General features: G+C 38.3%; 5 protein-coding genes across 5 annotated transcripts; 2 read left to right on the top strand and 3 right to left on the bottom strand.

Moving 5' to 3' along the window:
- Positions 1 to 4,929: 4,929 nt before the first annotated feature.
- Positions 4,930 to 8,057, top strand: LOC137713434 (uncharacterized). The gene is made up of 5 exons (XM_068452724.2): positions 4,930 to 5,659; positions 6,674 to 6,826; positions 7,063 to 7,152; positions 7,289 to 7,444; positions 7,545 to 8,057. Exons 1-5 carry the CDS (start codon positions 5,054 to 5,056, stop codon positions 7,686 to 7,688), a joined length of 1,149 nt encoding a protein of 382 aa, XP_068308825.1. The 5' UTR covers positions 4,930 to 5,053; the 3' UTR covers positions 7,689 to 8,057.
- Positions 8,058 to 8,642: 585 nt separating this feature from the next.
- LOC137713432 (uncharacterized) lies at positions 8,643 to 11,563 on the bottom strand. The gene is made up of 6 exons (XM_088684405.1): positions 11,190 to 11,563; positions 10,244 to 11,104; positions 9,835 to 9,943; positions 9,502 to 9,637; positions 8,975 to 9,141; positions 8,643 to 8,917 (listed from the first exon to the last, which is right to left on the bottom strand). The coding sequence occupies exons 1-5, from the start codon at positions 11,276 to 11,278 to the stop codon at positions 9,017 to 9,019; spliced, it is 1,320 nt and encodes a 439-aa protein (XP_088540531.1). The 5' UTR covers positions 11,279 to 11,563; the 3' UTR covers positions 8,643 to 8,917; positions 8,975 to 9,016.
- A 1,298-nt stretch (positions 11,564 to 12,861) lies between these two features.
- LOC148691061 (uncharacterized) lies at positions 12,862 to 13,185 on the bottom strand. Its single transcript, XM_088684589.1, has one exon. It carries the CDS (start codon positions 13,183 to 13,185, stop codon positions 12,862 to 12,864), a length of 324 nt encoding a protein of 107 aa, XP_088540715.1.
- A 3,095-nt stretch (positions 13,186 to 16,280) lies between these two features.
- On the bottom strand, positions 16,281 to 19,117 carry LOC137713999 (uncharacterized). The gene is made up of 2 exons (XM_068453360.2): positions 17,785 to 19,117; positions 16,281 to 17,371 (listed from the first exon to the last, which is right to left on the bottom strand). The coding sequence occupies exons 1-2, from the start codon at positions 18,969 to 18,971 to the stop codon at positions 16,405 to 16,407; spliced, it is 2,154 nt and encodes a 717-aa protein (XP_068309461.2). The 5' UTR covers positions 18,972 to 19,117; the 3' UTR covers positions 16,281 to 16,404.
- A 2,390-nt stretch (positions 19,118 to 21,507) lies between these two features.
- On the top strand, positions 21,508 to 23,956 carry LOC137713913 (lipid phosphate phosphatase 2-like). The gene is made up of 8 exons (XM_068453268.2): positions 21,508 to 21,630; positions 22,090 to 22,453; positions 22,541 to 22,628; positions 22,738 to 22,847; positions 22,944 to 23,037; positions 23,139 to 23,327; positions 23,442 to 23,501; positions 23,607 to 23,956. Exons 2-8 carry the CDS (start codon positions 22,238 to 22,240, stop codon positions 23,738 to 23,740), a joined length of 891 nt encoding a protein of 296 aa, XP_068309369.2. The 5' UTR covers positions 21,508 to 21,630; positions 22,090 to 22,237; the 3' UTR covers positions 23,741 to 23,956.
- The last annotated feature ends 164 nt before the right edge of the window (positions 23,957 to 24,120 follow it).

The following is a 24,120-nucleotide window of genomic DNA, read 5'->3' as shown; positions in this document are numbered from 1 at the left end:
TATGCGTCTCAGATTCAAAATTTATCTTCACTAAATTATTATAATAGTTTGAAACGCTAATCTCCTCTTTAATAATGTCATCATGTTCTTTTTAAAATATCTCTATCTATGATATTTTTAGTTAATGAATGAATGATGTGACATGATACTTGGAAATTCTTTAGAAATTAAGAATAAAAATAGAGATCTTAATCTATATCTTAACGGCTTTAGTTCTATAGTTTTATACCCTTAATTTCAAACGTAATTTTGTCCTTCCTGTTTGTTTTATTCTTGTAATTAATCATTCAGTTAAGTGATTTAGCTAGTTAACATATTGCTTTCTATTAATTAAAAACCCCTAAGTACATAAACCAATTTTTTAACGCGTTGCTTGTAGCTGAGTGTTTTGACCTCCAAAAATGGTTTTTCAAAAACTATTTTTGAAACAACGCGGGTTTGAAAACGAGCACGGCCATTGGCCACACAAACAGATCACAAAAGCTGATTTGTGCTTTATCTTAAAAGCAGATTACAGCTTTTGACGATTGACTTTTCTTTGCTTCTACTCTTGTCTTGTGCTTTACACTTATATAATTAAGTTGCTGCTGAGAAAAGCACGGTGCTTTTTTCCATCAGAAGGATAATATAATAGTTAAATGGGAAATGTTCACAGAACTCTTTTAAAAGGAACTCTTGGTGAATTCTATGTTGTTTTCTATTTTTAGAATAATATTTTATAATATTAACATTTAAATTCACGTTAAACTGTGAGATTACAAAAAATGTATCGAAAGTTCCATATTTGAGAAAGTACCTTAACATTCCTCATAGTTAAATACCCTCTTTCTATAGCGTAAAACAAAACTTATTCCTAGTGGTCCAATCCTAATATATTAACAATGAGACTAATTCTAAATGTCACATCCCGACCCGAGCTCTTCCAGATCCCTGACTTGACTTCGTCGTAGCATGATATTTTCCGTTTTGGGTCTCGACCACACCTTCACTGTTTTGTTTATGGGAACTCACACCAGAACTTCCCAGTGGGTCACCGATCCTGGGAATACTCTCGTGCGAACTCACTTAACTTCGGAGTTTCTACGGAACCCAATGCCAATGAGCTCCCAAAAAGCCTCGTACTAAGTAGAGATAAGAATATACATATAAGGCTTACGGATCCACTCTCCTGAACGATGTGCGATGTTACACTAAATTTAGACATTAAAAAATGCTTAATGATGCATTTACATTATGTTCAAGTCTACATGATCGACTCCCAAACTACCAAGTTCTTACTAGCTACTGAAGAATATAGTGGAAGCACCATATATGCTAAAGAATCCTGCCGACGAGTATGAGTCAACTCGACCTCCTTCTCGTGCTGCGTGTTTGACTGACTAGAACAACAAAGCATCATTTTCTTTGCATTCGAGTTAAAATCTTATTTAGTAAATAAAATATCGTCTTTTAAAAACTAAAGCAAATTAATGTATAATCATGACTAAATATAAAGACAGAATAATAATTTTTTTCCATCATTAGACAAGATAATGAAATCAAGACCTTTTAACCCGTAAATTGTGGTGAAAAGCTCAATAAATGGCGTACCACGTTCTTTTTTTTTGCCACTATTTTGTCTGTTTGGAGTTGGACCCATGAGAATCTTCGACTACAATTTTCATTCAATTAGGTAATGAATTTCTGCTTTTTAACATGTTACCAACACAGGTCAATACACGATATATTATTATATAAATAGAAAAAAGTTTATGTTTCTTTCTACTTGTATAGTGATATATAGAACATGCATCCGTGTTCCTAGCATATTAAAAAAAAAATTCTAATATAAGTTGCAAGCTATCAAGCCTTTGTTTATTCGAGCGATGTTATAATTTAATTTAACATGGTCATTCTTTCTAATTCGAGTCCAAACCAAAGCGTCACGGATTTTTCCAAAAAGAAGAAAAGCGAAATATACGACGATGTTGAGTTGGTGGTGGAGAAGGATTCATGCAAGCCACCCGGTGGTGTTATACATGGTGAGTTTAGTTCTGGCTCGAATTTCACATCCATGAAATAAGGTGCTTAGTCTTTATAATAATTAGAAATCATTACGTGAAAAATGATTCAAAGTTAAATAAACAAAACACTGCTCTATCAAACTTGATTTCGTCAAAGTTTGCAATGTCATTATAAAACCAAATAGAGGAACTTCTTTTCTCAAATGGCACTCAACTAGCGGAGTCACCGGGTGGGCTTCTAAAGATGCCTTGGAAATTCTCAAAATTAAAATTACAAAAAAAAAAAAAAAAAAAAAAAGGGTTTTTCTAATAATTGCCTTAAATTGTGATTATTAAAATTAATATCAAAACCATATTGTCACCTATGGAGGTTAGAGAAGCCATCAGCCATGTGGACATTGGAATGAACAAACAAATCAAAACTATATAATGTTTAGGGTTTTTATCATGACTAGTCTCTGAAATTGGATTGTTTAATAAAAAATGTATATGAAGAAAATTCATGAATTTAGTCTTTGAAATTGAGACCCGCAAATCATTTTGATCATTTCGTTACAATTCCTCAAACCTTCTAATTAATGTGGTCTCTTTTCCGACCTGCACCATTTTATGGGCTAAAAAGGACTCTGCATTAACATCATTCGTGGCAGCCAATTCAACGCTAAGAAGCTTTTTCTTCTACTTTTCAACCACAGCTCTCAAATGGGTATGCAACCAAACCATCAAAAACCCCATTGAAGAATCTGACTTTTAGTGTTCTTCAGATTCTTCAATGGAGCAATAAACTCACTTGAGAGTTGAGAATGTCCTACTTCTACATTAGATAGTTTTTTTCTTAAGAAAAATTGGATGTTTGTAATTTTTCTCATGAAAGAGCCAATTTAAGGAAACGGATTTACATGCAACCCTTCGAGACTCATATGCCATCGTAACATCTTGAGCAAAATAGTCGTCACTTAAAAATACATATACTTTATCATATATTGCTTGGTTCATCAAGTTTATCATAACAATTTTTTAATCACATTTTTAAATGAAAACATATAATATAAATAGTGAATAAGAAGGATTACACTTAAATGAGAGAAAACTTAGTCAATGTCGTAGAAGATTATGCCAGCCGGGACTCCGATCACGGCTGGCAAAGCAACCTACTACTTTCCCCCGCTTAGAGCAATCGAAAGGAATCAGACCCCGATAGGCCCCCCCGTTCCCCTATGAACACGAGCTAAGAAAACTCAATTACTAGATAGCAAGGTAAAACCGAAAATGGAACAAGAAAACAAGTTGAAGAGAATTGAAAACAGAAAATTTAGGAGACTGCAGGGGTGAGTTTGGCAATGTGGTGGTTGCGTTTATCATGTGATCCAGAGCTTTTTGGTCAATTATCTTGTGATATACATACATAGCAGAAATAGACATTTGAGTCAATTCTCTCATTTATTGCACATAGACATTCAACAAATACTGGGGCTGAGTGGGTAGGGAGGATGTATGCAAATGAACTCGGATAGTGTCAGAAGAACTTTCATGCAACGGAAAAATTATCGTGGTACTGTGTGAATATGACATTGCGTGATTGAAATAAAATACTATTGCACTGTTAGACGCTGAAATATGAAAACATCCCTTCATCTTCAGGCTTCAGTCAAAGTTAGGTCCTCTCTTGTCGTTATAATGTATGATATTGCGTGATTGAAATAGAATACCTATGTTTGACATTGAAATTTGAAAACAACCTTCAACTTCGGGGTTCAGTCAAAGTTAGGTTCTCCCTCACATGATTGAGATTGCAACTATTTGGCCTAAACTAACGCAAGTAGGAATCTTTTCCCTCCAAATTTTTCTCCTCTCCAGTCTCTTCTTATTTGAAGTATCATGATTAAGCCACGTTGATATCTTATGTTGCTTTCTTTATAGAGAGAAAAAAAGAATGAGAGGAGAGAAGAAGGAGGGGGGGGGATTTTGGAGGGGAAAAATCCTACTTCAAACTAACACGAGAACAAGAGAACCTTACGTAAAATAGAAATGCTAAGATGACAATGTTATAAATCTATTACACACTGTCGTGTAATTAATTCGAAACACCGATGCATTGACGTAATGAAATGAAAGATATGTAAAACCTTGTACAAAAATGATGAATTTTGACCTTGTGATTTCCAGGGGGACCATTAGAAATGGTGACCACGGTAACACACGGATCCGAACATACGAAGACTACATTTTTCTGTTGTATATATAGTTATATACTGGTACTGTGTCCGTCTCCAAGCCTCAAACCACTGCACAAAGAGACACAGAGAAAAACATTAAAGTTAAAAAACCAATTAAGTAAGCACCAACTGGCCTTATAAAGCACAAAAGAAAAGAAAGCAAAAGTAGAAAATTTTACCCAGATTCCAGAGCCTCCTTTCAGACCTTTGTCCGCAGTGTTTAATGGCATATGCCCTCAAAATCCAACATCAAGACAAAAGCATAGCCCTACCTTACCAACCCACGAAAGGGAAGCTCCCAGAAATAGTATTAAGCACTTTTGGATGGTAAAAATGCTGTTTAAACAAGTGTTGTTTTAAGAATTACACGTTAGTAAAAAAGGAAAATTAACGAAAAAAGTTTGAAAACTTTAAGTTTTAATCAAAATGATAAAAATATGTTGTAAGTGAATAATAGTAGGAGTGATTTTTTTAAAGTAAAAATATTATTTTCGTTAAAAATAAATAATATCAAAAGTGTTTTGTAAAAACTACATGCTATCTAAATAAATATTTTCTATGCTTATAGTCAAAGTACTTTTGAGTATTCTGACATAAAAAACACTTATAACGAAAGCATTTTAGAGTATAAATACTTTTTACAAAAGCTGTCGAAATGCTTAATCTCAACAAATAAAAATAAAAAACAGCTAATGAAAGTAAAATCATATTCTATACTATATTTTTCTATATTGTCTCCACTAAAATTCACAACCCCATTATTCTTTGTCCCAAAACAAACCAAAGTTTCCTCCTTTTCTCTCTATCTCTCTCCTTCTCTCTCTCTAGGCAACCATGCCTATTCTCACAGAGAGCTCAACAGCAGGAGCAGAGCACATGAAATGGAGAAGACCCAGAACCCAATTCATCCAACCCATTTCAGAAACGGATCCAGCCACCTCCCTCCTCCAATCCACCCGCTGTAAACCCACCATCTCCTCCCTCCTCCTCTCCAGCTTCACCACCACCACAACCACCAACAACAACGAAGCCCTACCTTCAAGCCTTACGATCAAGAAAAAGACAAACTTTCCCACGTCGACGTTCCTAGGCCTGGGCTGCGCCGCATCCGCCTCGCAGCAAGTCTCGGTGCCGGAGGTGATTCGGAACTCCGCCGATTGGAAGGGAAAGAAGGTGAAGAAGAAAAAGCAGAAGAAGAGCGCCGCCGCCAAGGGCAGCGCAAGCAATGAGAAGAATGAATACAGGGATGTCGGTGATGGTGGGCCCACCTTCGGTATAAATTCTGCAACTCGTATGGATTTTCAGGATGTTTGGTGCGGCCCCGGAATTGGGTTCTCGGCGGAAACTGCCGGCTCGGTGGATTGCGTGGTGGCGAGGAGGAATGTCTCCGGCAGAGGCAAGATTGATGCGGACAATAATAAGATGAGCAGCCACAGGGAGGTAAAAACAAAAAAGTTTTTACTTATGCTGTTAATGCGGTCATTTAATGCTTTTAATTTATAATTTCTATGGGAGTAGATTTTTCTTTCCATTTTTTTTCTTTTTCATTTCGTTCCGTTTGCGATTAAAACACGTAAATATTTTATATTAATTTTTTATAAAAAAAGTAAAATAGCGGATGTGAGAAGAAGTGGCAGAAGGGGATAAAAAAAATAGGGAGAAAATTCTAATCCATTTATATGTTCACGTGCCGTATAGAAATGTTCACGTATAGTCTGATGAACTAAGTGTCATAATACGATTGGTTAAATATATTTTTTTTAATTTTTCAATTGATTATATTATTATATTTAACCTACCGAATTGTGTTCCGAACACACCGAAATCTCTCTTTCATGAATTGGGATTGCTAGTTTTTTCCATTTTTAATTTTTTAACTAGAGCGGTATTGTAATCTAATAAAAAATGTGAGGGGATTTGAACTTGGGTATTTTGTTACTAGTCGATATTTTGAACTGCTCTAACTTACTCACGGGATGGAGAGGGAGGGGGATTCTATTGGGTCTGAAGGAACGGACACACTGCCTTAGTCAACTAACTTGACTTTAAAGCTGATTTTCTGTAAATTTTGAGCTTCACAGGTTTATTATCTCATTAATTTTCCTCAGATTTTTGGGTAAAGCTAGGACCTTTTGATCTGTTTGGTTTTCTCATTTTTCTTGGGCACTTAAGAGTTGCCTTGAATTTACAATTTGACACCCTTTGATTTTCTCCTAATAAGTGCACGTATTAATTTGCGTAGTTTAGGATCCGGCCCAGTTTATAATCCCACACTAAACGGGATATATAATTATGATTAGATTGTGTTAATCTTCTCAGCTTTCGTATTAGGGTAGGACTTTTCTTTGTTTTTCTCTAAATACTGAAGTTAATACCAACTTAATTTTCTGCTCGTATGATGTGTTCATTCTTGTTTCATCTCTAATTTGTTTGGTTGATTAATCTTGTTGGCAGCGTCCTTGTTCAGCAAGGCGAAACGTGAGCCCGGAAACCCTCTCGTTTCTGGATTCCGAACCGGATTTTGTCTCGAGCCGCCGTGAAACAGAGGTGTTTGGAAGTAGGTGTTTTCGGCATGTCCGGCATCCATCCCCTGAAGACCTTGCAGAGGTGATTTTTTTTATGTGCTGTTGCTTTACTCTTCTTTTGTTCAGTATGTCTCACCTGGTTTGGTGCTAAGATTTGGTTTGGCAAGCAATGTAATCAACTTGCAGCTTTGATGGCGGAATCATATTCGATTCAACGATGTAGTATTGCTGCATATCGTGATTTTTATTAGTCTTAATGGGGAATTTTCATAAAGAACAGATTAACATTCGATATGTTTCATGGTTTGGTGATCGCAGATTATGCTGTTTCAAAGTAGTCTTATGATGGGTGGAAGACTTGATAGATTTCGCGACTGGAGACTCGATGTTGATAGCATGTCATATGAGGTTACCTTTCGCAAACTAAATCTCTGTCTTTGTTCTCGAAACTTGATTGGGTTTTTGTTTACCTAAATTTGGTAACGTTGGCATTTCCGTATCTACATTTTCACAAATTTTTCATTTCATTTTTTGCGGATAACAGCAACTGCTTGAGTTGGGTGAGAGAATTGGTTACGTGAGTACTGGATTAACAGAAGATGAAATTAACCGCTGCCTTCGGAAGATTAAGCTTCCAATGTCAAGTGACGCGTCATCACATTCATCTGGGAAAGGAGATAGCAAATGCATCATTTGTCAGGTGAGTTTGGAACACCCTAGCGATTATTTCCGAGAAATCTTTATATCCTTTTTTCGGTTTTTTCATTTTCTTAACCCGTAATTACTCGATGCTTGTATAGGAGGAGTATGAAGCAGATGACGAGATGGGCAAGCTGCACTGCGGACACAACTTCCACTTACAATGTATAAAACAGTGGCTTGCACAGAAGAATACTTGCCCATTTTGCAAGGTCGAAGCATTATCTAGATGCCAGGGCCGGTGAACTCTCCGTATCCCGTTCGGTGGTGGCGTTTTTTGGTCGCTGTTATTCCCGTCGTGTATAGATTTCGTCTCCTTCAATACACGGGCAAGTATTCATTCTTTGGTTTGAAGTTGGAGTTTCAGTGTTATGAAATTGAACAGTGGTCATTACAATCTCAAAATATAATTACTCTGTTAATGTGGCTTTTCCTGCCTAATATGGCTTCATCGATTGCTTGAGTTTTCACATGATGGTTGCTGTTGAGTGAACACTTCTGTTTATCCGATTTGTCGGGTCGGGTCGAACGGAATATTTGACGGAGTAAAGCATTTCCCAGAAAGATAATCTGGGCAGTGGTTATGTACAATAAGAATGGGAAGCTTCCTTTCATGTTTGAGGGGGAAGTTCGTGCTTTCTTCTTTTAGCAATGTGCTAAGTATTTCATTAGTCCAATATTAGTTTAACGGCCTGTTTAGATTGTCTATGGATGAGTTGAAGTGCTTTTTCATAACTAAAAGTGCTTCTAACTACGTCTTGAAAAGCATTTGTTGGTTGTGCCAGCTTCTTCAATAGAGAGAGAAATTTGAGATGTAAAAATCTCATTTAAAAGTTAATATTTTTCCAGATCTTTTGCGAATGTGGAAAAATTTATATTCCAAAAAAAACTGTAAAATGCCAATTTCAAGACATTCTGTGCCTGTTACGACCCGTCTCTAATTTTAGGATATTTTAATTACAAAAGTGAGAAATGATCAAAATGCTCCTAATTGGGTGGGCGTTGACTTTCTTTTGCATGTTCTTGCAGTAGTTGCCGATTCCCTCTCTTTTTTCTACAGATGCGATATTAGGGGAGAGAGAAATCAAACTCAAGACCTAAGTGCAAGGGTGAATGCTCGTAACAAGCTCAGATATAAATTCTTGTAGTTCCCGCTCTTGAAATATAGGGAAAAAATAAGGGTTTATTAAAATGAAAAATGATTACAAATACAAAATTTGCTTTATTAAAATTATGGAGAGAGAAGGCACTCCACGGGATTACTCTTTTTCTAATCAGACATGAAAATGGAGTGCCTAACAATGTAAGGAACAACTTGGCAAATCAATTTGGTAAAGCTAAAGCTGAAGGTGAAAACAAACGCTAGGAACTTAGCCTACTTACTGCATTCGTCGACAATTTAACGGCCTCGAGTTCTATATACTGAAACAATCAAAGCTTCCGCGTATAACAAACTAAACTCATTTTTCGTCGACTGTACTGAAACAATCAAAGCTTCCGCGTATAACAAACTAACTCATTTTTCATCGACTGTAATAATTTGAAATGGAGGAAACAGCTTGCAAGTTCTTACCTACTTCTCCTTTGTTGTTGACAAGTTGACTAGAGAAAGAACATGCTGTACAATCTCTACAGATGCATTCGAGTTTGCAGCTTTCAGAGCCCTCTTAGACAACTCTGCCATTTTACTCTCATCCCCTGTAAAAAAGAAATAATGGTAAATACAGATATCTTTCATTACAATCGGTGAAATACATACACAGTTCAAATAACTTCATCTCCCATTACAAAAGAAATACCCAAACCGGAGGTGCGTAACAAGATTTTATATACTATGAAACATCCCACAAGATTTTATATACTATGAAACATCCCACAAGGCCATTACCATTTTACTGTAAGTAAGTGTTTCAAAAACATGTCCACATGTGAGGGATCCTAATTATTTCCACGGACTCTAAGTTGTCGTTGCTATCAGCACAACCAATGAAAACGATACTTATTCCCTAATTCCCACACCAAAACAAACTATTACACTAGGTGAGAAAATAAACATACCTAATATCTCCTCAATTGTACTTCCAAGAGTCGTTGAATCAAGTTCATCTTCTGTTATAACCCTTGTACCAGCTAAGTCAGCCATTAAAGAAGCATTTTTGAATTGATGACCTTCTGCAACATTCGGTGATGGTATCTACAAATCCAAAAAACGATTATCAAATTTTCCCCTTGAGCAATACAATTGACGTAATATGGATATTAAGAACATGATCAAAACTGATAAGAAGGAAAAATCAATGTGATAATTTGATCTTATATTATGAAGGTCAGACAATCCAGCAACAAGGGACATCAGACGCCAATGTTTTATTAGAGAACTTAAAAAAGTACCAGAATGGAAGGCTTCCCAGTTACCAAAATCTCATAGCAAGTCATTGCACCAGCTCTAGAAACAATAAGGTCTGCCGCTGCATATGCCAATTCCATCGAATGCAGGAACCTTCATTATTCAGAGATACATCAGATTCAAGTTTTCAACAAAAATACGGAGACATACATCACGACCAAAGGTGGAAGATAAACTAAGTCCACTACCACTCTCGAAGTTCAACCCTCTCGGGATGAAGAGAAAGTAATTAGCAGGATTCTTAAATATGAATGTCACATAAAGTAAGCAATCTTAGCAATAACATTATCTTAGTTCGTTACGAAACCCTGGTAGGAAATTCTTTCCCAATCTTTTGAAATACAGAATCTGCCATTACAAGTTTCAACTTTTAAGCAGAGCAGAAGCACTTACGGAGTCAAAAGCAAACGGCGATGATTCTTCACAAGGCTCTCCATCTCATTGTAAGCCTCCACTCCTGTTTGCCATATGATAAACAAATCCTCATTCTCCAGCAGCATCTGATAATACAAATTCAGCAGAGCAATGTTAATAGCATTTGCCCCCAAAGACCCGCCAAGAACCAAAAGAACCCTAGCCTTCTCCAACTCCTCAACTCCGCCGGCCTTGGGGAAAAACCGCCCCCTGGCCGCGGCTTTAGGCACTTGCTTCTTCAAAGACAGCCTCACCGGATTCCCACAAACCACACACTTAGTCCTACCAGTCGGGAAGCTATCAATGGTGCAATTGAAAACTACAAACACAATATCTGCAAAAAATGAGAGAACCCAATTGGCGATTCCCGGAACGCGGTTCTGTTCTTGGATCACAAGCTTGGCGCCAATCAGCTTCGCCGCCAAGCCTGTAGAGAAGGAGACGTACCCGCCGGTGCTGATGACGATATGGGGGTCGAATTCGCGCAACTTTGAGTAGCTGTGGACGACGGACCTGATCAAATTGTAGGGGAGGAGGAGGTTCTGGGGGGAGAATATTGGGCGGTGCAATATGGCGGTAGGCACGGTGTCGAAGTCGTAGCAGGCGGAGGGTACTGCGGTGCTTTCCATGCTGTTGGGTGCGCCTAAAAATAGGATTTTGGTGGAGGGATTTGTGAGTTGGAGCTCATCGGCTATGGCGACGGCCGGGTATATGTGGCCCGCGGTGCCGCCTGCGGCGAAGACCACGCGGAGGTTGTCGACGGCGGCCTTTTGGGTTGCGAGACCCTGGTCATTTGATTGCTTTACGGTGAGGCAAAAGGTGATCTTCAGCTTCAAGGTCCTGCAATGGAAAAACAGAGTTGTTAGTTAGTGTAAGAGAGAGAGAGAGAGAGAGAGAGAGAGAGAGAGAGAGAGAGTTTAGCAACCTGGGTTTTGTTAAGGAAGTGGTGGGGAGTGGGAAAGTTGGGAGCTTGGGAAGGAGAGAGACGTGGCGGAAGGCGGTGGCGGCGGCCATTAAAGGTGAGGTCTTTGGAGGTTTGGGGAACGCATTGGTGAAGGAGGAGGAGTTGCAGAGAGGTTCAGAGTTGTGTGGGTCTTTGGTCCTCTGGGATCGCAGTATTCAAAGCAAATGTGGGGGGCGACCGTTTGAAGTTAGAGCTGCTAATCATGAGCTCGAGTGAAAACAAGCCAGCCACCGACCTTTATTTGTCTTTAAGCTTTTGAACAGACACCCACCATTCTCTCCAGAAAATTTGTAGAAAATTTTTCCTTTCTCGTATAAGTGTTGAGATTTTTTTTTGTAAAGAAGAGACGTAACCTGAATCGGACTCAATATTTTAAATTTAGACTTACTATACCTTTCTTACGCAATCTCCAACCAAAAGGTCCAAGGAACCAAAGAATCGAAAATAGTTTGAAAATCGTCTTCAACCAAAGGCTAGGCTAGAGGGCTTATGGGCCCCATAGAATCTGAAATGGCCAAAGGGCCAACCGGCTGACCCAATCCAGCCAGCCAGCTAGCCCCAGGCTGGGCCAGAAATTCTAGCATTCATGTCAGATATAACCGACAGGAACGTATTATATAAATATATTCATGTCGGTTATATCCGATAGGAATTCTAGACCAAATTTCAAATGCAACTGCTAGTTGACGTCAACTAGCCGTTTTTTTTTATTTATTTTTTTTTATTTTACACAATTTTTTTCCTATAACTTCTATTTTTTTTTCTATAACTTCCTATAACTTATATTTTACAAAATTTGTTTTATATTTTTTCTAAATTATATTTTTTTCCTATAACTTCCATTTTACAAAACTTGTTTCATATATTTTTTAAATTCTATTTTTTTCCTATAACTTCCTAAGTCATTATACAACATTAAATTAAATTAAGTAACATGAAACAACACTAAACAATATAAAACAACATTAAATAACATTAACCAACATAAAAATTATACAACATAAAACTTAAACGCCTACTCCATGCTATTTTTGGCCCAAAGATGTGCAACAAGATCCTGTTGTAGGTACTTGTTTGTGGCACGGGAACGTATCATTCTATAGCCCATGTACTCATTTATAGAGATACTATCAATTCTTGAATTGAAAGGCAAATTAGGCTCATCATATATTTTTACACGAGCCCTTCTTGACCTATTTGGATCTTCTTGGTCATCATCAGACTCTCCATCAATATATCCATCTCGCTCATCCTCAACTATCATATTGTGTAATATGATGCAAAACATCATGATGGAGTCCAAATTTTCTCGACTCCACCCTCTTGTCGGTTCGCTGATGATCTTTCACCATGCTTGTAGAATACTGAAAGCTCTCTCAACATCTTTCCGATACGCCTCTTGGTGTAAGGTAAACAATTTTTCCGCGTCATTCCTAGGGTTTGGAATTGCTTGGACAAGTGTCGCCCACTTTGCGTGGATGCCATCTGCCAAGTAATACCCCATATTGTATTAACGGTCGTTGATGTAGTAGTCAAGTTGAGGTGTTTTACCTTCCGTCAGGCGATTAAAGAGGGGTGAACGCCCAAGAACTGTAATGTCATTTTGGAATCTAGGGACTCCAAAGAAAGCATGTCAAATCCATGTGTCATATGAGGTAATCGCCTCTAACACAACAATTGGCTTTCTCGACCTTTCGCAGAAGCCTCCTTGCCATCCGGTGGGACAGGTCTTCCAATCCCAATGTATGCAATCTAATGACCCTATCATGCCCGGAAACCCAAGGTATTCAACTTTGTGAAGGAGCCGATTTAGATCTTCTTGATTTGGCTCGCGAAGGTACTCGTCTTTATAAATCTGAACAATTATGTCACATAATTGTTCAAGAGTATCAAGGCATGCAAACTTAGACATACCATGGGTTTCATCCATCGAAACTGCTGGGGAGCCATAGGCCATCGTTTGGATTGCAACAGTAACCTTCTAATGAGGTGAGAAACCAGGGCGGTCTGCTTTGTCTTGTTTCTGTCGAAAGTATGGATTGACCTTCTGGACATCACGAAGTAAACGCTCGAAGACATGACACCTCATCCGGAAGCTACGTTTGAAATCCTCTTCTGTGTACACCGAGTTGGGGTTGAAGTAGTTGTTCATCAGATTGGCATGCGTCATTGCTCTGTTTCGTGGTTTGTAAGAGCGAATAGCAACAAAGCTACCCTATTAAGGTTGTTACTCAGTTGGCTGACACACCATGGCCGCAGCCATGGTTGCTGCTCTGTTTTGTTTGTTGCGCCTTACTTGAACTTCTTCATCAGACTCCTCATCTTCTCGTCTCATTTACGCCCATTATTCTTCCAATTTGGAATTGAATGAGGACCCTCAGTTGGAATCTAAAGAGGATCCAAAGTTGGAATTCATAGCAAACTTGAATTGAAATAGATTGAATTCAAAGTTGTGTGAATTATAGCCCAATATCCACTCTATTTATAGCAAAAAAAAAAAAAAAAATTTCAAATCAACGGCTAGCTGACGTCACTTAGCCATTCGATTTGAATTTTAGTTGTAGTTTTTAATTAATAAATTATATTTGGCCTAATGACCCTCGTTTGGAGATTGTTTTTTATGACAGGACTAAAACGAGCCATATGACCCTTTGACCCTCGGTTGGAGATGAATGCAAATATGGCTCTGTACTATTCATTAAAATATTAATTTCTTGAATGATCAAATGGCTAAAATGAGTCATCTGGCCAACCTTCGGTAGGAGATGACCTTATATCTCATTATAATACCAAGTGCTAGTTGTGATGTTCTAAAGTACATATAGGTTTTATTGAATTGGAACCATATAGAATAAAAGCCCATGTTCATTACATGACTCATGTGACCATCCACAAAACGTGCAAAATGAAAAAAAAAAAAAATGGTGTTATACTCACCCCAATATCTTATTTTCCCATTCACTTTATATTTATAGTCACCATAAAAAGTTGAAAAAAAACATACCTCTTTTCTCACCTACCATTGTTTCCAAAATAACCCTACATATTTCTTCTTCAAATTTTCCTTGCATTGAAAAATTATTATAATTAAAAAAAAAAATCATCATTGCCAATACCACCAGCAGGCATCAGCGCCCGCCCCAAAAAAATCCCAGAATTGTAACTACCAACCAACACCCCAAATCCTCAGCCACGGCACCAAGCAGAAAATCTTTCCAGCCCAAGATCCACACAAGAGGTATCTACAATAAACAAATTAAGTAAGATGTTTCTGCATTCTCAAAACATCTGGATGGATGAATAACGACACGAAGTTCTAAGTCCATCACTGCCTCCTGATCAAGTTTAAATCTTGGCATCCAATTAAGCCAGCTTAATCGCCATCACATTTAATAACAAAATACACAAACACTCCCTCTCCAACTCCAGCTTGCGATTTAGGTTTTGTCAACATATTTAATAATTATGTGATAAGACATGATTAGTTGGTCTTTAGGTCTTTTAAGGTCATTTTATATTAGAATAAATTTGTCAATAAAATTATCATTTAAAAGTGGGTGGAGAAATAAAACACTGCAGTGAGCTTAACAGCCTTAAAAACAAAAAATGGATTGAGGTCGTCACCTTTCCGCAATATTAAATAGTGACCTTACATAATGTCATGATCGTGGCTCTAGCTAATGATTTTCCTTTGGTGCTTCACAGCACTGATAAGTGCAAAGACTTGTAGAACAATAAAATTGTGTTTGTGCTTGAAGCGGTAGTTTGTGCACTTTGAGTGCAGGGGTTTGCACTCCCCCTGCACTTGAAGCGGTAATGTACTGGTTCGGAGGAAACGACCAAAAGTTTAGCAATTTCGGATACTTTACACTATTAAAATAGTAAAACTTACATTATTGAAAGAGTATCCAAGATGACAAGGGGTTTTTTTTTTTTTTTATATTTACATAGTACTGAACGTTATGAAATTTTAGTCAAAATGATTTCTGAGATTGGCTTAACTTTTCACTTTGCTCTTTGAGATTTAAAATCGATAGAAGTGATCCCTGAGTTTGTCTATTGTCAATTATTTTGATCATTCCATGAAAAAAAATCTATTTTAAATAAGGACCAAAATGACAAAAATTCCTCAATTTAATAAACAAAGCACCAAAATGATTTGACAAAATTTTGAGGGTATTTTTGTCATTTTGTCCTTATTTAACAAAGATTTTTCACGGAATAATCAAAATGATTGACAGTGGATAAAGTCAAAGATCAATTCTATCGATTTCAAAGCTCAGGAACTAAAATGATGATTTATACTAATATTAAAGACCAATTTAACTAAAAATCCTTGCATAATCAAAGTAAAACCTAGTCATTTCAGATACTTTACACTAATGAAATAGTACTTTAACTTCAGTTAGATCAGTACTAAACTATATGGACATTGTCTGAGCTAGCACTGCATCTGACTTTTCAGAAAATATAGTAGAAAAGGTCAAGAATCTGAATCTTAGTGCAGTTAATAGATGCCCCTATATAATATTTCAAGTTTTATGTTCTTTATATAATATACCAACGCCACCAACTTGCATGCGTCAGTCCTGTACATGTATGCATGCGCGGCGCCCATGCCGGGGACCATGTGACTTTATATATATCTACATGTTCTGCATACATTAATAGCTGTCTATTTAGTTGAATTAAAATGAAGCCCCAAAGTGATCATCTTCTTTGCCAATTGTCTGGAGAGGGACTTAAATACATTTCAAGCGGTTCATACTAGCGATACACAATGACATGATATTGTATTATTGATGTGCCGCGCTGCATTAGCGTTTTGAGGGGTGTATGTAAGTCCTTCAATTGCCATGCTAGCCCGACTGTTTCGTGCTAATGATACAATGCTATGATGTATTCTTGACCTGAGACGTCACAGTCGTGTTCGAGGGGTGTATGTAAGTCCGTCCCATTTGAGGAGAGAAGCCCCGTTTACAAGTAGTCACGGACATGAATTCATACAACATAGGGCAGCAGTTATAATATATAACCCATAAAACTAAGACAGAAGAAGAAAATATATTCCCTTTATTATATCATATTCTATGCATATGAGCAAAGTCTATGATAATATAGCCATCAATTAAAGGAAAGAAGAGCAACTCAAATATGAAATTAAGGTAATTCATGCCTAATGACTTATGGTTGTGTGGTTCTGATCTGCTGAGTATGCCGGTAGCTGCTGTTTCGAATCTTCTGACAGTGCCACTGCTGCGGCCGCTGCTGCAGGAGTCATAGACTGGTATTGAGGAGGCAATGGGGCGGCCTGATGCTGTGTGTAGAACACTTGTTCATGTTGAGGATTGGCGTATTCGTAAGCGTAGTTAGTGGTTGCAGACGGAGGCACGGCAACGGACTGAGAAGGACGGTGATGCATTTGAGAGAACCCCAGGTATTGCTGCTGGTATTGGTTAGAAGGAACTTGGACTAATGTTGGAGTTTGTGGCACAGCCGTTTTGTAAACACTTGCAGACATTTCAGGCGAAGCTGACTTTGTGGGATAAACAGGTGGCATATTACCGTCCTTGTAAACGGTAGAGCCAGGATTGGGGGATGTTAAGCGGCTTGAGGCAACCACGGTTGTGTCAGACATGTTAGGTTGCAAAGGGATGTTGTACGATTGTTGTGACTGCGCAACAGGCATCAAATAGACTGGATACTGCTGGTGATCGATTTGGTGATGAGGTTGTTGCTGTGACGGGGGTGCATACATTGTGTAGTAAGATTGCATTGGCACTTGGCCTCCGGCAGGATGGTGCATGTAATGTGTGCTGGCATGGACATATTGTTGTTGTTGTTGCTGCTGCTGCTGTTGTAGTTGTTGCTGCTGCTGCTGTTGTAGCTGTTGTACTTGTTGTTGCTGCTGCTGCTGTAGTTGTTGTTGTTGTTGCTGCTGCTGCTGCTGATCTGATTGTTGAGGAATAGCGTACCCGGGATCCTGAACTTGCTGAACTTGGTTTTGAGATCCCGTATCGGAAGCATCACTGGGTGTATTCGGGCTAGCAGGACCTCTGATGTTGTCCCTGTTTGCAGCTTGAATCTGCTCTTGATAGTACATTGGTTTGGAGACAGAGTTTGCGGATGCAATGCTACTATCACTGGACAATGTGGACAAACAGTATTACCCAATTTACACAAACTATTATCTCCAAACTCTAGAAGCAAAAATTAGAAAACTGCAAGCCGCTTGTAGCTCAGTTATCCCGATTTCCCCGAGTTCCCTAGTTCGATTTCCCTCTTCCCAGTATCGCTTGTATAAAATAAAATCACTCATCGAGCTCTAAACCTAAATATAGAGAGGCACATCTCTTCATAGTTCATACTCATGGCAATTACTTTGAAATCGAAACTATCATCAATTTTTTTGTGATAAACGATATTCTAAACTAATCTAATATACACGATGAATTCAAAGCCAGCTGAAAAGCGCGGGCACACAGGCCTAACCCACATTTGCAAAATTATCATCTTTACGGAAAGCAAATATTTGACACACACAGAGAGCACATACCTTGCAACTGAATCCGGTGAAGGCAAACTATAACCTCCTCCGCCGCCGCCAGCCTTATTAACTTGTAGAGGCTGCACCGGCAATGGCAGAGGAGGCTTACGAAATCCGACCGGTATACTCTGATCTGGTGATCTCTCATCATCTACCCTGTTCATATTTTCTCCAGGAACGCCAGAAACATTCATCATCTGAGCACCAGGTGGCGGCAAAGCACCCGAATTCGACGCCATTGGCGGCGGAGCAGCAACAACAGCAGCATAACTAGTACTCATCTGAGCAAACTGCTCCTCGATCCCAACAGTCCTCTGACCACCCTGCATCAACCTAGCACCAGTTTCGTCCGTTCGAACCCGAATCGGAGGCAAATTCGACGAGCAAGTCGATGAAGAAGACAACCCGAAAAAGGAAGTACTGTCCTCGGCAAAGGTGGACTCTTGATTGATCGAATGAACATCATGTCCGACCACATTGTTAACATTTTTCATCAAACCATTGTTGTTGTCCTGTTTGTTGTTGCTTCCGAAGACGTCGCCTTGCGCCTCCAAATCATTGCAAGAATTCTCACTCCCCGCCAGCAAGTAATCCATAGTGGCGGAATCCGACAGGTTCCTCGGAAAACCCGACCCGTTCAGCGCGTCGACGAACCAAGACTCGGACTTTGCGTCGTCGAGCAGAGCACCCATCGTGGCGGCGGTTTCCGGCTTCGCGAAGAAGAGAAACAATCGGAGGCGGGAAGGCTTGAGGGGGGAGGCGGAGGAGGTGCGGTCGTATTCTTCGAACATGTTGTCGAGATCTTCGTCGGTGGTAACGGAGATGAGGGAGTCGAGATCTTCGGTGGGGAGCTGGTACTTGAGGGAGAAGGGGCGGCCGTTGAGGAGGGTTCGGGAGAGGCGGGAGCAGAGGTCAGCGAGAGAGGAGTGACGCTCGGCGACGAACATGCGGGTTTCTCCACCGACGTAGCAGAGGGACTTGTCGTGCGGGCGGGGAATGATGTGGCCGCCGTAGCTGCACATGAGACGGAGCTTGGCGCCGGGGACTTGAGGGAGGGGGTCGTCCCAGGTGTCAGCATTGCGGGAGCGTGGGGAGGAGTCGACGGAGTCGGGGTAGTTGAGTTGCATGCTGGTGGCTGCCGGAATTGCGGTGGTGGTGATTGTGGTGGGAAGAGGCGGGAGTGGCGGTGGATCCATTTGGTGGTGGCTGTGGGAAATGAAAGGTGGTGAGTCTTCGCGCTTCTCGAGGTATGTTATGTATTTGTCTATTTCACCATTGAGTTTCTTTAGGAGAGGATATTATACTCTGACATAAGAGGAGGGAGACATGATCACGAACACATTATTTTGATAAATTAGCATGAATGATTAATTTGTGAGAGGAAGATTTGAACTCGAATGCAACATATATACACATTATTCTTAATCTCTAAACAAATTAAAAAGAAAATGACTCTAATTTATCGAAAAAGAAATTTAAATTTTGACAAGTACACTATTATAATAAACTGATCCAAACTACTAATGTACAAATTTTTTTTTTTTAAATGTAAAATGACGAAGACGCTATTCTTTCAAATTGATCTAACTCACCTCGCTTAATGACCTTTGAGTGTTAATTCAATGAATTGCTTGCACTTTCAAGTTTGATTAATATGCATCGAACAATGAACAGACGACAGGTCACCTCCCTTGGGCTGATTTGTCCACTATGTTTTGCTTCTAACGAAAGAGATCTCAAAGACAAAAGAAGAGCCTTTAATTATTTATCAACAATGGGATCAAACTAAGCAGATGGGTTTTATCTCTGCAATACAAGTAATTAGTAAATTTAGTAGATAACAAATCAAAAGTTAATCAAAGTTTAAGTAAGCAAATGAAGGTCTAGTTTGGTCAAACTCAAATTAAATCAGGTCAAATCTGAAGAAAAAACAAGAAAATGATATATATTTGCTGCTAGTAAGTGATCTTTTACCATAGAAGTAAAAAGATGTTAAACCTGTGCATGACGGCATGTATTCAAATCTTGTTACTAGTTAATCTACCATCTAAATGATAAAATTTATAGGTTGACAAAAATAAAAAAATAAAAAAATAAAAAAATAAATATATATATATATATATATATATATATATATATTTGCTGCTATGCGAGCGTGGAGAGAGTTGAAATTTCAACGTGTAGCCCATGCACTGAAGCACATGAACTTTACAGAGAAACGGACCAAGCACATGCACATTCATCGGAACTTGTGCATGATTTATTCTAAGTTGGATTTTAGAGACACGGTTTGGTAACAAAGTATCGGAATACAAGTAATTTGGATCGTGGCGTTTGATGTATCGAATTGTGTTTTCGTCAAATCTCTTACGTATGAGAATATGGATTTATAATTGGACTTAACGAAAGCAAAACTCCTTTCTTTCGCTTTAAAATGATTTGCCCCTTTTGCTTCTCCTTCAGATACGAGAAGGCTGTATCATAATATCAGATAAGAGAAGCTTATAGCAAAGATGATACAATGATGGTGTATCAAATCGATAACGCATTGTTTGTGAATGTTAATTTTCTTACATAACGTCATGTAAAAGAAATAAAGACAAAATCAAAGAAAAGATCGATATCTCTTAACATAATTAACTCAAGATATCAATTACATGACATTATCGTTGCATAAAAGTTTTTTTTGCTTGTTACAAGTCACTTTGATTCACTTTGACTAGTAATAGTAGCCCTTTTCTTTAGATTGTAATATTTCTCTTTTGCATGCTATTGTGAAGAAATTGTTTGCAGTGGTGTGTCCATTGTCCAATGTCTTTATTAAGCATCCATGTGTTGGATTACAGAAATCAGAGGCCTTTCCAGCGTGCAATTACCGTCAAAACTTGTATATTATAATGTTTTAAGCAAATCTAGTACAAGGATGTGAGCTGAGTTTTCCTAAATATACAATATATCTTATTTTGGTCGACATTTTCATGGTACTTGAAATAATTGATTATACAAGCTGGACATGAGTTGTGTAGCAAAGCAGGTGAGAACTATATAGGACTTGATAAACTCGCTGGTTTTGGAATTTGATTAATCTCAAACATTTCCCAAGGAAAAAATTAATAAAATTATATTCATTTAAAAGAAATTCTTATGTCCAACCTATATATACAAGGAATTTTGCTAGAGAGATGTACTGTTGGACAAATCAATATATATGAACAATCATGTGGTAATATCCAACAAAAAAATCACGTTGTAATAAAAGTCACAAAATTCGAATCTCAAATGTGACTTAAGAGAGTTGATCAGGATTGTGTATCTCATTTTGCATCTAAGTTCGAATTAGTGTCCCATAATTTAAAATACCAGTATTTAATATCATCTGCTATAATTTTTATTTGTAAACAAAATTTCTTCAACAATACGTTTATCACATTTTCTTAACGCATTTTTAAAGAATAGTTTGTAGATTATTCAACAACAGCAAAAAGGAAAATAAAATTTATAGCAAATGAAATAAAATGGAGAAGGATGAGGACTGAAGTTATCATTCCAACAAAGTATTAGGATGCCTAATTTACTTTCTATATTTGCCAGAGTACAACATAGTTAGTTATGTTCCCCATCTATTTCCGTATGATGTTTTTGCGTGTGTGCATGTTTTACCTCACAATTGGGCTAACTTAACTTACCTTTAGGATTCTGTGTTGGACCATTAATCCTAGGTTAACCTATACCTTTTTAGTTTCAAAGTTTCTAAGGCACACAGACCACGGGGCCCCTCTCTCGCCCTTCTTTCTGTTTGAATCGCGCCATTGACGAGGGAGCCCGAGGCTTGGGGAGCTTTTCTTCTTATCAACGGTAATCTGTCTCTATCTCTCTATGGCCAACGTATATAGGACAATGTTTATTACGAAAATATGATACGTCTTATGAAAACTAGGGTTCATGCATGTCTTCAAGAATTGGGTTGTTTAATTTTCTAATATATATATGTGTGTGTGTGTGTGTGTGTGTGTGTGTGTACACAAACTAGGGTTTGTGAAAAAGAAGGCTTCATGTTCTTTGATTAATAAGAATTTTAACTGGCAGTTTGAATTGTAATCAGATAATTTCCATGAAACCCTAGATTGAGCATCAAATTTCTGCCAAGAATGGATTGTCATTTCATATGTCATTGGTGGTTGTCACGCTAACAAGCTCGAGAATCATTGCTTGTTAGCATTCTTAGTGCTCGTTTGGTGCCAAGGATTGATTGGATTCAACAACTTACTACATTCTAGATTTCATCTGATTCTTCATCAAATGTGTCATTTTCAGGGTACGTATCTTTGGGAGAAAGAAAACGGTGAAGCTAATGACATTTGATTCTTCAATTGTACCTGATCTTCAATTCAAATTGGTGTAACTATACACTCCTTTCTGAAAGACCATTTCGAATTGGTTTCACACTCCAGTTGGAAAGAAGATGCCCGAGATGCAGATAATTTCTCATACATTAAGATCTCATGGAGTCAAAGTGGCTAAAGTGCACAAGTATGACTGGTTAATTCTTGTACTTCTCGCGGCGGTTGATCTGTCTTTGAATTTTATAGAGCCTTTTCATCGTTTCGTTGGCGAAGAAATGATGACTGATCTCAAATACCCTTTTCAGAAAGACACCATTCCTTTCTGGGCTGTTCCAGTATGTATCAGTTTCTCACCATCTAATATCTTTCTACCTTACAGAGAATACTGAATATTTTACTATATCTTCACTTTCTGCGTCTAGATTTATGCGGTACTCTTGCCTCTCGCCATCTTTCTCGTGTACTACATTTGCAGAAAGGATGTTTATGATTTGCACCATGCCATATTGGGTACTGCCTGTGTCCTTCTAGGCTTCCTGTATACTATATTTTTCTTTGGAAATGATTTCCGCATACCCCTTTTCTTTCTGTTGGTTGATTATTACTTTCCAACTTATAGGTCTTTTCTATTCTGTTCTCATAACTCTTGTAATAACGGATGCAATCAAGGATGCTGTCGGCCGCCCGCGTCCAAACTTCTTCTGGCGGTGCTTCCCTAATGGAATAGGTGTAGGTGACAATTTTCTTTTTCTTTCGCTAACGATGGTTGTAAGCGTAAGGGCTTGTCCCTGCATTATGCTGAACTGCTTGTCAATCACGTCACAGGTATATGATCCAAACACTAACAATGCTATCTGCACTGGAGAGAAAAAGATTATAAAGGAAGGACATAAAAGCTTTCCTAGCGGGCATACTTCAGGTATCATATCATCAATCTCTCTTTCTGTGCGTTGTGAATTTTTAAGGCTATGCAGTTGGAAAAGACAGTGCCTAATTCGTTTGCAATTGTCAATTGTGCAGTTTCATTTGCAGGTCTTGGTTTTCTTGCATGGTATTTATCGGGGAAGATCAAAGTGTTTGACCGTAGAGGCCATTCCGCAAAGCTTTGCATTGTATTTCTTCCGTTACTCTGTGCTGCTCTCGTGGGAATCTCTCGTGTGGATGACTACTGGCATCATTGGCAGGACGTCTTTGCTGGAGGTCTTATAGGTTTACTACTAAATGCAATGATACAATTTTCAGTTCCTTCCACTATAAAACATAATGTAGAAAGTTAAGAGATGATAATCCATCTTTTGGGACGTTCGATTTGTTTGAGCGCAGGAATTGTCATAGCTTCGATTTGTTACTTGCAATCCTTCCCTCTCCCAAACCAGCGGGATGGTGTGTCTGCTATCTTCTGTTAATATGTTCATGTTTCATCAACTGGTAGAATGCTGACCTAATTTTCATGTCTACATATTTAGTCTTTTATTTTTGAATTTGCAGGGTGGGCACCTCATGCGTATTTCCTCATGCTGGATGCCGATAGGAATGTTGGCGAATCCTTATCTCCAGCCACGAGGGTTAACTCTCTTCGTATGCGAAGAACAGATATTGAGAGTCCAGGCTCAAGTCCATAAGATTCAAGTTCGCCAGTCCATCAGTTACTGGAAGAAGGAGAAGATACTGAGTTGAGTTTGTATGTCAAAAGAAATTGTATAGAAGGTATATATTATACATTTTGTATACGTGACGTAGTACTTCATTCGATGACTCCATATCGTATGTGTAAGCTCCTAAGTTCCTAACATCATCATTATTCAATGAAATGCCTTGCTTTCCAAGTTTCATCAAAAGTCGAGAATCTGAACTTTCTAAGGAGTTGTTTGTGGATTGATTTGTAAGAAGCACTTATATGATAAGCATTTTTATTAGATACACTTTGAAATTTTTATCAAACATCTAGTTGCTTCTTGAAAAGCCAATTGAAAGAGCTTTCTGAATAAACACTTAGCAAGTG

The sequence above is a fragment of the Pyrus communis genome, chromosome 14 (genome assembly GCF_041283825.1).
Source record: "Pyrus communis isolate YQ-2024b chromosome 14, ASM4128382v1, whole genome shotgun sequence".
Classification (NCBI taxonomy): Eukaryota; Viridiplantae; Streptophyta; class Magnoliopsida; order Rosales; family Rosaceae; genus Pyrus; species Pyrus communis.
This window is presented reverse-complemented; position numbering and strand designations above follow the sequence as displayed.